The sequence below is a fragment of the Amia ocellicauda genome, chromosome 2, assembly GCF_036373705.1.
Source record: "Amia ocellicauda isolate fAmiCal2 chromosome 2, fAmiCal2.hap1, whole genome shotgun sequence".
NCBI lineage: Eukaryota > Metazoa > Chordata > Actinopteri > Amiiformes > Amiidae > Amia > Amia ocellicauda.
In genome coordinates this window covers 61,180,996-61,193,701 of record NC_089851.1, presented here as the reverse complement: position 1 = coordinate 61,193,701, position 12,706 = coordinate 61,180,996, and the positions used below count along the sequence as shown (strand labels likewise).

Genomic DNA, 12,706 nt, shown 5'->3' with positions numbered 1-12,706 from the left:
GGAGAGGATCTGCAAAGAGGAGTGGGACAAAATCCCTCCTGAGATGTGTGCAAACCTGGTGGCCAACTACAAGAAACGTCTGACCTCTGTGATTGCCAATAAGGGTTTTTCCACCAAGTACTAAGTCGAAGAGGTCAAATACTTATTTCCCTCATTAACATGCAAATCAATTTATAACTTTTTTGAAATGCGTTTTTATGGATTTTTTTGTTGTTATTCTGTCTCTCACTGTTAAAATACACCAACCATTAAAATTATAGACTGATAATTTCTTTGACAGTGGGCAAACGTACAAAATCAGCAGGGGATCAAATACTTTTTTCCCTCACCGGAAAGTATTCACAGCGCTTCACTTTTTCCACATTTTGTTATGTTACAGCCTTATTCCAAAATTGATTAAATTCATTATTTTCCTCAAAATTCTACAAACAATACCCCATAATGACAACGTGAAAGAAGTTTGTTTGAAATCTTTGCAAATGTATTAAAAATAAAAAAACAAAAAAGCACATGACATTATTCACAGCCTTTGCCATAACACTCAAAATTGAGCTCAGGTGCATCCTGTTTCCACTGATCATCCTTGAGATGTTTCTACAACTTGATTGGAGTCCACCTGTGGACATGATTTGAAAAGGCACACACCTGTCTATATAAGGTCCCACAGTTAAAAGTGCATGGCAAAGCACAAACCAAGCCATGAAGTCCAAGGAATTGTCTGGAGACCACCGAGACAGGATTGTATCGAGGCACAGATCTGGGGAAGGGTACAGAACAATTTCTGCAGCATTGAAGGTCCCAATGAGCACAGTGGCCTCCATCATCCATAAATTGAAGAAGTTTGGAACCACAAGGACTCTTCCTAGAGCTGGCCGCCCAGCCAAACTGAGCGATCGGGGGAGAAGAGCCTTAGTCAGGGAGGTGACCAAGAACCCGATGGTCACTCTGACAGAGCTCCAGTGTGTCTCTGTGGAGAGAGGAGAACCTTCCAGAAGAACAACCATCTCTGCAGCACTCCACCAATCAGGCCTGTATGGTAGAGTGGCCAGATGGAAGCCACTCCTCAGTAAAAGGCACATGACAGCCCGCCTGGAGTTTGCCAAAAGGCACCTGAAGGACTCAGACTATGAGAAACAAAATTCTCTGGTCTGATGAAACAAAGATTGAACTCATGTCTGGAGGAAAGCAGGCACCGCTCATCACCTGGCCAATACCATCCCTACAGTGAAGCATGGCGGTGGCAGCATCATGCTGTGGGGATGTTTTTCAGTGGCAGGAACTGGGAGACTAGTCAGGATCGAGAGAAAGATGAATGCAGCAATGTACAGAGACATCCTTGATGAAAACCTGCTGCAGAGCGCTCTGGACCTCAGACTGGGGTGAGGGTTCATCTTCCAACAGGACAACGACCCTAAGCACACAGCCAAGATAACAAAGGAGTGGCTACAGGACAACTCTGTGAATGTCCTTGAGTGGCCCAGCCAGAGCCCAGACTTGAACCCGATTGAACATCTCTGGAGAGATCTGAAAATGGCTGTGCACCGACACTCCCCATCCAACCTGATGGAGCTTGAGAGGTCCTGCAAAGAAGAATGGGAGAAACTGCCCAAAAATAGGTGTGCCAAGCTTGTAGCATCATACTCAAAAAGACTTGAGGTTGTAATTGGTGCCAAAGGTTGGAGCAAAGGCTGTGAATACTTATATACATGTGCTTTTTTGTTTTTTATTTTTAATACATTTGCAAAGATTTCAAACAAACTTCTTTCACGTTGTCATTATGGGGTATTGTTTGTAGAATTTTGAGGAAAATAATGAATTTAATCAATTTTGGAATAAGGCTGTAACATAACAAAATGTGGAAAAAGTGAAGCGCTGTGAATACTTTCCAGATGCACTGTAGTAGGCAGGCTACATAAATATATATATATAAATACACACACACAACTATTTTGTATTATTTATTATATGTTTTTAATTGATACATTAATTTGAGACTGTAACCCCAATAATTAAGTTTTATACAATTAGTCATGACAGCTGGCAGCGACAACTGCAGGCTGCTTTAAATAGGTTTAATGTTGAATTTATATATCAGTTGGTGCAGTGGTTAAGGAACAGTAGTGCCAACCTAATGATCTGGGTTCAAATCCTGATTAGTATTTTTAGTTTAGTCCTTCTGACAAATCTAATTTATAAATTTGTTATTTTTTCACTTAAGCGTTACATTCAGTGCACATGTGGATACCTTAATATTATTATTATTATTGATTTCTTACATTTAGTTTGGCTAAATTCGAATAATGATCCACTCTAACTGGATATCAATGACTAAATTTGCCTTGCTCTGTCTGATTTGCTACATGTACCCTGAACCATGCTATTGAAACGCAACTCTAATTAGGATAATCTAAAATTAATCACCTTCTAATTGTTATTTCTACTCTGATACCATTTAACTCCAGGAAGTTATATATTTATTGGAGAACGTATAATGATGGGGGCGAATTGACGTGGGACGAACTGTTGCAGGGACGAACTATCACGGGGACCAATTATCGCGGGGACGAACAGTCATGGAATGAATTGGCTTTAACTGGGTCACTCAAGGACACTTACTTGTTTTGTTCCTTAGCCACTCCAGTGTAGTTCTGGCTGTGTGCTTTGGGTCATTGTCCTGCTGAAAGGTGAACCTCCAGGTTTTCTTCAAGGACTTTTCTCCATACATTTTCCCTTCCCTAACCTGACCCAGTCCCTACTGATGAGAAACATCTCCATAACATGATGCTGCCCCACCATGCTTTACAGTAGGGATGATGTTTTTTGGGTGATGTGCTGTGTTGGGTTTGCAACAACCATAACGCTTTGCATTTAGGCCATAAAGTTTAATTTTAGTTTTGTCAGACCGCAGAACCTTTTGCCACATAGCTACAGAATGTCCTGAGTGTTTTTGCATACTTCAAATAGGATTCAAGGTGGGCTTTCTTGAGTTCCATAAAGGTTGGATATGTGGAGTGCTTGTGATATTATGTCACATGTACAATTTGACCAGTCTTGGCCATAAAAGCCTGCAGCTCTTGCTAAGTTGCCATTGGCCTCTTGGTAGCCTCTGTGATCAATCTCCTTATTGCTTGGTCATCCAGTTTGGAGAGAGGGCCTAATCTAGTCAGGGTCTTGGTGGTGCCATACACCTTCCACTTCTTAGTAATCATCTTGACCATGCTCCAAGGGATATTCAAGGTTTTTGATATTTTTTATACCCATCTCCTGATCTGTGCCTTTCAACAATTTTGTCCTGGAGTTCTTCTGAAAGCTCCTTGGTGCTCATGGTTGAGTCTTTGCTCTGAAATGCTCTTCCCAGTAGAGAGAACCAACAAAAACTACTGAATGTATCCTGAAATCATGGGGATTGCAGAAGCAATCTTTCCACAAACTGTGACATGATTTGGTGGAGCTCAATCAACAGTGGTCTTCAACAAAGAGCACAGGAATCTTTTCCCGCATCAGAGTGGGAGTGATTTGTCTCCATTTCTCAAGCCTACCGAACTGGCCACTGTGAGATTAACTGACATGCCCTGGTTGAGATTTTATAATTTGCTTGAATTCTGTTACTATAGGCTATCCACAATTCTCATTGTTCAATACCCCCTTCATTTCATAATTGTGCCCCTTTCATTTTTCTGTGGTTGACCCTTGATACTATCATACATTTACCTTACATCCTTTGCCTAAACTGCTGTGCTATGGCAGCCTTCTATAATTGTCACATTCTAATGACATCCAATACAATGAGCGTGCATCTCAAGCACAGCTGGGCATTCCAGGTTAAATTGGCCCAGAAACCAGTGAATATATGTTTATTGCAAGCCACGATAGAAACATGTATTTACTGAGAGAGACAGGAAAGGTTAAAACAGCCATATATTTTCCTTTCTGCTTTACACTTGCTGTTCCTGTGCTGTTGAAATAAACCTGACCTCCCATGCTGATCTCTACTACAGCAGCCTGAACTGCAAACCTGTGCAAAATGAAAACAGAAGACAATATATTTAATGTATCCATCTATCTACTAATGCCTAAGTTTATAAATGCAGCAGGTTTCTATTAAACCTTTAATTATATAGCCTGTTTTATGGGGTCTGTCACAACCAATCACAGCAAGGAAGCGAAATGTCAGCAGAAATTCTAGAACACAGTGTTACAGATTCCCCTCCAGTAGGAGCCAAATCAGAAGGAAAAAATAAAATAACTGACTTTTCAATTGGAATACAAAGCTGTAACCAGGCTTTTTACAGGAGGTGCACAAAGTAAATGCTTAGATCATACAAAAATCGAATAACTTAAAATTATATACTTTAAAGACAAGACTTAGTACATGTATTATTATTATTTGAATTATTAGTAGTATAATTATTATTCCTGTTTCAGTTACAGCTTGCAAAACCTGAAATAGCACCAACAGAAATGCTATTTTCATCCCTGCTCTCTACCTCAGCCCTGCAACTCAAGGTCACACCCTTCACTGGGTGCCAAAGATCAACAGGTTCAGTCTGGCCCATATCGCTACTAGATATCTATGTGCAGACGATGTATGATCTATGTGTGTGACCCCCTAAACTATCTGGCACATCAATGGGGATCAAAACCCTGGACTTGGCATGTTACCAAGGTTCATGTGTGAACATGGGCCACACATTTGTCTTTGGCATCCCAATTGGCTTGGAAGAGCAAGCATTGATTTGAGCGGTTTCACCTGATAGTACCACGGTGGCATCCTAGTGATCTAGCAGAGTTCAACCCAGGGCCTGACATTGGTTCTCCAGGACAGAGGGGCTGTAGCAAGTCCCATTAAGGCACTGCACCAATGTTGAAATGAGATTCTTGTTGCTCTGTAGAATTCTCAATTTCTTGATTCCTCTCTACTTGTCTGCAGGAATTTGGAAAGGGAGTCATGATTTTCAAACCCAGGAAAATAAATAAATAAATAAATAAATAATTTTGAGAATATGACGGGTGCTAAAAGTTGCAATGCAGATGGTGGTTATGAGGAACTGAAGAAGTTGTTTGTATGAATTCCAGAGCCTGTTTATTTGCCATTGTGTTTGATATCTACAGACAGTCATTCGGCATGTCTATCCTCCTTTTCCTCTTCTGACTTGCTCTTTTTTGTACTGCAGACATAACTCCTTGACAGTGCTACACTATAACAATATTGTACCTCTCCTCCGATGTTTAAAAACTGCACGTCTGATCCACAATATCTCTGTTTCATCTCCACCTATATATATATATACACCGATCAGCCATAACATTATGACCGCCTGCCTAATATTGTGTAGGTCCCCCTTTTGCCACCAAAACAGCCCTGACCCATTGAGGCATGGACTCCACTAGACCTCTAAAGGTGTGCTGTGGTATCTGGCACCAAGACATTAGCAGCAGATCCTTTAAGTCCTGTAAATTCGGAGGTGGGGCTTCCATGGATCGGACTTGTTGTCCAGCACATCCCACAGATGCTCAATTGGATTGAGATCTGGGGAATTTGGAGGCCAAGTCGACACCTTGAACTCGTGATTCATCAGACCAGGCCACATGGGCACCCTGCACTGTGTGTTCTGACACCTTTCTATCAGAACCAGCATTAACTTTTTCAGCAATTTGAGAGTAGCTCGTCTGTTGGACGGGCCAGCCTTCGCTCCCCACGTGCATCAGTGAGCCTTGGCCGCCCATGACCCTGTCGCTGATTCACCGCTTTTCCTTCCTTGGACCACTTTTGATAGGTACTGACCACTGCAGACCAGGAACACCCCACAAGAGCTGCAGTTTTGGAGATGCTCTGACCCAGTCGTCTAGCCATCACAATTTGGCCCTTGTCAAAGTCGCTCAGATCCTTACGCTTGCCCATTTTTCTTGCTTCTAACTCATCAACTTTGAGGACAAAATGTTCACTTGCTGCCTAATATATCCCACCCACTGACAGGTGCCATGATAACGAGATTATCAGTGTTATTCACTTCACCTGTCAGTGGGCATAATGTTATGGCTGATCGGTATATATATATATATATATATATATATATATATATATATGTATACTATAGTTGTATTTTATTCATAATAGTGTGTATGTGTCTATGTATATATTTTCCTTTTCTTCTTTATACTAAACAGCAATAACAGCACTCAACAACACTCAAATCTTGACCAAGGTGAATCAGTTGTCAGGCCCTACTTAGGCAGAACTTTCAGCTCTAGTGATTCAGTGTTTTTTTTTTTTCTTTTGGTTGATGGTTGCAACCTTCTCGATACAGCTTTCACTTCAGGTTGTGCTTCTGGCAGAGTGTGTCACATGTCAGTGAACAATGATAAGGTACTGTCTGAAGTACCTCATTGTGTGCAGTGTGGAAAAATGGGGGGCTGAAAGTAGTTCATAAATAATTGTTCGCGTTATTAGAGAGAGCGTGGCAAATTAGTAAATCATTTTGCAGCATAATATAAATTACACCTGGATACATAATTTTGATAATGGCGTTGTATGAGTAGAGAGACAAAATAGATATTTACAGTAGTTTAATCAGATGTAATGCGATCCCTGTTAAGCCACGACTTGAGTATTCATCAGATCGCCCCGAAAAGCACTGTAATTGAAAATGTCGAACGGCACGATGGATCGATCTTACAGAAAATGCACGGATCAACAAGGATGCTGCGAATTACGCATTCACTGAAACTATTTAAATCCCTTCAGCATTCACTCTCTTAGCAGTAGCTCAACTAGCTTGAAATCTAACCACCAGTTATCCTCCCTGGTCTAACCTCCTGAAGACTATAGCTTCTTGAGACCGTCAACCGTGTTCAAGTGGACTTCATCATCGATTAGATCTGAAACATATTGGCATGAGAACACATACACCCTTCTGTCACTTTCAAAAAGGAGGTCATATGTGTATTATCTTCATATCGCTTTTGAAATCCATATCTAAAGTTAGCAAGACGTATATGCGTGTGCGTGTGCGTGTGCGTGTGTGTGTTTACAAAATTGTCTTGGAATAAAACCACCGTAAAATCACACTAGTCTTAAAACAACGACAAAGTGCCCCCATTTATCTAAATAAATCAAAATGCTGTTAACGAAAAAGAACTACGGAAATGACCTGGGCATCTTAGCTTGGGTTGTGTGTGTGTGTGTATGTGGTGGTGGTGGAGAAAACAGTTTCACATAGGCTGCAGCTTACTTGCAATTTGCTGGATGGCTGTAAAAGCATAATATGAGAGAAAGTGGAAGCGTTGAGTATTCTAATAATAATAATAATAATAATAATAATAATAATAATAATAATGTATTATCATTATTATTATTATTATTATTATTATTATTATTATTAAAACATTGATATATTGAGTAAAACGTGTTTGGAATCATACAGTCTATAAACCCTACAGGGAACATACACCGAGAGACGGAACATTTGTTTAATTTCTTGTTAATATGATAGCTATTGTTATAGTGTATTTGACAAACGTCCCACCCCACCCCTTCCTCCCTCTAAAATGCCACATCTTACTTAGCCACAGTGTTCATATCAAGGCAATATAAGGCGATTATGTAATCAGTTTGTGTCTTCGATAGTTCAGCAGCTTCCTCGATCTAAAGCAGGGTAGGCTTGATCCCTTACGGACCTCTATTCCCGGATGGGGGACTTTAAACATCTTCAAACCTAAAGCAAGAAATGTTGCCCTGCTTTATAGCCGATATAAGGCCAGCCTATGTCAAACAGACGTTTTTACAAACAAACAAACAATTAAGAACAATAATAAATGTTTCTCTTTCTGCAGACTGGTATGATGGAAACATGTCAACAGTGTCAGTGTAAAGGTCTTCATGTAGTCTGCATTGTTAAACGATACAACAACAACAATCATCATCATCATGAATGTAGTTATCCATTCATTATTTGTATAACCTTCTTCCAAAATCTGAAAACTAGGCTTATGCAAACGTGTCCATTTTAATTAATTACCAAACAATAATGTTACAACAACCATTAGTCGCCTTCCTTATTATGATAAGAGAAAATAAGTCAAAGGGTTAACGCATGGTACATGGTTCGCCCCATCTTGAGCATTGCTCGCTTTGCACTGGGATGAGTAGCAGCTGCCTCGTCTATTTTCCATTCCCAGCCAGTTCAACACAGAACGCTAAGATTCAGAAAAACGCGTCGGGTACGTCGTTTCCAACGATTAGAGGTTGATAGGAAGCCGTTTCGAGTCATTTAGATTGGACATAAAGTTATTCTACAAATGTATTAATAAATAAGCAGCCCAGGAACACATCGTTGGACGCCCCCTTTACGTTCATCATAACCACATCCCAGTAAAACTGCTCAGGAGCTCTTCCCTGTCATGCATGCACAGATTCGCAAATATGCACAACAGCTGCACGGCAGAATATGAATGCAACTTACCAAATTTTCTGTCCGCGGCAGCAGTAAAACGAAAATGAAACGCCAAAATAAGCAGCAGGATGGAGAAAAACGAATCCATTATGACTGCTGATCCATTGGCACACTTTCGCTAACAATCCATTGTGATTTCTTTTTGGTGGGTTTTGTTTTTCTTTCTGGTTGTTGTCTGCCAGGGAGGAACAGAACAAGGGAAGAAAATAAAAACAAAATGACAAGGGACGGATAATGAGAATGAGAAGGAGAGAGAGAGAGAGGGAGAGAGAGGAGGGCGCCTGTTTGCGGAGGGAACCCGGGCTCAACTCGTCTCGGCTGGATTCAGCACCGAGAACAGCGACCGTCCGCCCAGACCCCGCCTCCAGCACCGTGACGTCAACGCCTCGCAGCCCGGCCCCCCGGCGGCAACCTGCCTGAGCAGCGAGGAGCCCAGCAGCGCCTTTCGGCCAAATCTGCCGCTAATCCGCACCCGGTTTCCACATGAAGGGACGGAAAGGCAGAGAAATGGGCGTCTGATCCTGGAATACAGAAAATGCAATATACAGTTTTCTAATATTATGCATTACTATTCATTACTACTATTTTTACAAATATGTTTTGAATCAGTTTAATTTAAATTATATATATATATATATATATATATATATATATATATATATATATATATATATATATAAAGTAATCTAGGAAACTAGATCTAGTAGCCTATACAGTGTCAGGAAAGCAGTTATATTTTAACAGTTTAACAGAAATTAAACCTTTTAGTAAACTAAATAGGTCCATGTAGGTAACGTTTTCTTAACATTACATAAAAGTAAAAGCACCTCCCCCCCCCAAAAAAAAAACCCAACAACAACAACCAACAACAACAAACATACAAAAAACAGCATAACATTGATATACATCTATTTTGTCAATAGACAACAGAGACGAGTGCATTTAGGTGATCTTTAAGAAATGCATGGTTGTCTTTTACATTTGCATAAGATACCGCCAGTCCGTTTTTAAAGACACGAGTACATTGTTTTACAGTGATGTAGTCTAAGATGTAGACTTCTATTTCCCAAGATTTAGATTTAGCTTTATTAGTCTTTCATAGGTTATGTTAACACTGTCAAATCAAATTGGAAGACATATTTATAGTATTTGTTTTAAACAGTTTGAAGTCAAGTTATTCCAGTGTCTTTACAATACACAAGGTTAGTGAAATTCGGTATAATCCAGAGACCGTTCATATTAATTTGTAGCTCATAATGCATGTGAATCATCGAAGGAAAAATCTGTAAACATGATATTCCGGTTGTCAAAACGATCGTGTATCCTGGAAATCTCATAGTAATGGAGCCAATAGTCATACATAATAAAACACAGGCTTGCTTCATTTGCAAAAAGTTTAATTTTTTCAAAAGGAAATGCAGCAGCAGTTATGTTTTGCTGACACTGTACTGCAGATTCAAATAAAAAATACTACCATGATGCATGACATTCCTCAATAATTGTGATTCATTTAGGAAGTCTTGGGTTTGTGCACCAGCAAAACCTCAAAGTTTCTCATTCCCATTTCCATACATCTCACTTGCTCTACACAGCATTGTCTCAAATTATTTGATACTTTTCTCATGTTGAAACTGAAGCAAGGTTGTGTGTGACCATTACACTCTTGCCCAATGTTCCTTTCTCCATGCGTTCAGGCTCACTGCCATTTCTAAGGGTTTCCATCGCAAACCACCAAACAAGCTCTGGTAGCTGAGGAAGAGTAGAAGTGTGTGACAGAATACCTAGAATGCATGCACCTGAGAGATAATAAGAGGGTGCATTGACAGAATAAGTGTGACAAAAAAATACTGTATGCTATATTTATCAACCTGTATCAGGTAGATGGGTAGATGCAAAGACTGAAGACAGAGAGAGATGGCAGAAAGTGCTGGGAGGTTCAGCAAGGTTTTTATTTGAAAATCACATCTCCAGAAAAGCCAATATATAAATAAATAAACATTGATCATACATTTCACAGCAGTTAGGTCTACATCTGTATATCAAAACAAATGTGAGAAAACTTTCCTTCAAGTGGCTGACTTCAATATCTATGAACAGTGCAGCCTGCAAAATAAGAGGCCACAATTACATTTCAGCTAATGTCACCTCTTGCAACATACATGCACAAGACTTAATTTTTTCTGAAATCTAATACATTATTCACTATAGTTTATACCCACCTCTAGTGTTTGTTTTTGGGTTGCCAGATTACATTTTTCTTTGAGTCACACCTGTGTCTTGTGTATGTACAGACACTGACCATATGACCAGTGGCGTGCTGTTAAAAAGGCACGCACTCCAGATTGTCATACGTCATCCCTTTAAAACTGTTAAAAACCAACAGATGTCACTTGAGGTAGATGATGCCCCACAAAAAACAAAAAATTCAAACGATAGTCACTTGGTCTCTTTCAATAGGTTGCATTTTCCAGGCCTGGTGAATTGAAACAGATGCCTGCGTTTAGAAACCGCAGATGAGAAAATTGCAGTAGAATCAAGCGTTACTATCCGCAAGGCGGTAGATCCACACAAGATCACTTCTCTCTCAAATCCAATGCAGTCTTCATCAGCATATTCACGGAGGTCTAAATTTAGGATTTGAAGAAAGATACAATTTCACAAAACCAGTAGCTAATTAATCTATTACTGAAGTTGGCATGGGCATTAAAATAAAAGCAGATGTGATGTATCTTGTGTGTCAATTAACACGTCATTGACAAGTCGTAGATCTTTTAAGTTATATCTGTAGGGTTTGCTTCCATACACTACTCCACGTATCTGTGGGCCTTGGCCAGGCAGTCAAGTGACTCAGAAGGTCTTACAGCCAGTTGAATAAAGCCCCTTATGTAATGATAACCAAATACATAAACGGCAATGTGTTCATGTAGCTTGTGTATCACCTGTCCAGAAAGGGTTTGAGGGAAACCCTGCCATAGGGGTTCGTTTCAGTTTTCGGCAGCACATGGATGCACCCCTGTAAAGAGGGGTAGTGCGATTAAGTGGATACAAAAGTTTCCAAATAGGATCCATAACTAAACTGACAGACAACATATAACAACGGTTGAGTGTGACTGAAATTGCACTCCATTACTGAAAGCACATCATTTGCCTCAGTGGCAGCAGATGCATTGACCACATTCCTCCAAGTCCAGTGGTATTAGTTCTATATGATGTAACTCACCTTGGAATAACCTTTTCTTTCATACTTGAAAGATTAATTCCCTGCCATGCTATGTATTTCAGTAGCACTGAAGAGAATGCATCTCACATTGCATTACATATGCAATTCAATCAAGACTGAGGAAAAGGAATCTCATTTTTATTTCTATATTTTTTTCCACCAGTGCCACTGGTGAACTATTTAATTGTTTCCTGGTTTTAATGAAATTTTTCCTTCAATTTCAATTGGAAGGGCGAGAGGTTATCTACATTCCTCATGAGACTTACTTAAATTAAAAGTAAAGAAAAGCAAACTGCATTTCTTTAAAAGGTTATCAATTGAGTAATTGTTTTTGTTCTGAGCTGCAGGAGAGGTCACAGAGGTTTAATAACATCAGTGTCTGTCTGCAAGAAGGATTCGTTCAGGGATGCCACACCCAACTGTGGCCAAGCACTCATAAGAGTCCAAGTCCTTACTCATACCTTTGTGGCAGAAGAGATTCTGCACACTGGTAAGCTGGGGATGAAAGTTTCAACATCGTGTCCAATTAGAAAGGGATATGAAGGGCAAAGACAAGTTGGCTAGCAGGGCCAGTTTCTAGTAACCAACTTGGTCTCCAGTTGGCTTTTAAAGGATGACAATTAATGAGCAGCTACAGCTCACATCAGTTTGTCTACATCCAGCAACAATCCAAACATTGCACATTAATGACATTTTACCACTGAAAACACCTTCCACCCACTATCCATCTTTCACACCGATTGCACATCCTGGTCCAGAGCTCTCCAATTCATAATGTACAGGGAGACTGGTTTGTTTATGTATGTCTTCTTTCCTCACCTTATGGCTTGGTGCTCCACCTCAATCACGAACCTATTAAGAAGAGATTGAAGTTGGGGACAGAGGAGACGCCACAGTAATGGATTATATTTTTCTTCCACGTAAACCCAGCATTGAAAGACTATTATATTAGGAAATGCAAACACATTTTGAACTAGAGAATTAAATGTTTTCAAAGCAACGGAGATCATTCTGCAGCGTCGCTTCGAGCAGG

The 12,706-nt window shown here is 40.0% G+C and overlaps 1 protein-coding gene across 1 annotated transcript in view; it reads right to left on the bottom strand.

Annotated features, from left to right (window-relative positions):
• Nucleotides 1-8,783, bottom strand: part of ptprn2 (protein tyrosine phosphatase receptor type N2) — a 261,458-nt gene extending 252,675 nt beyond the window's left edge. The window contains exon 1 of the mRNA XM_066688002.1: nucleotides 8,463-8,783. Coding sequence (XP_066544099.1) covers nucleotides 8,463-8,541 — 79 coding nt within the window. The 5' untranslated portion in view covers nucleotides 8,542-8,783. The remainder of the gene's footprint in view (nucleotides 1-8,462) is intronic.
• Between the last annotated feature and the right edge of the window lie 3,923 nt (nucleotides 8,784-12,706).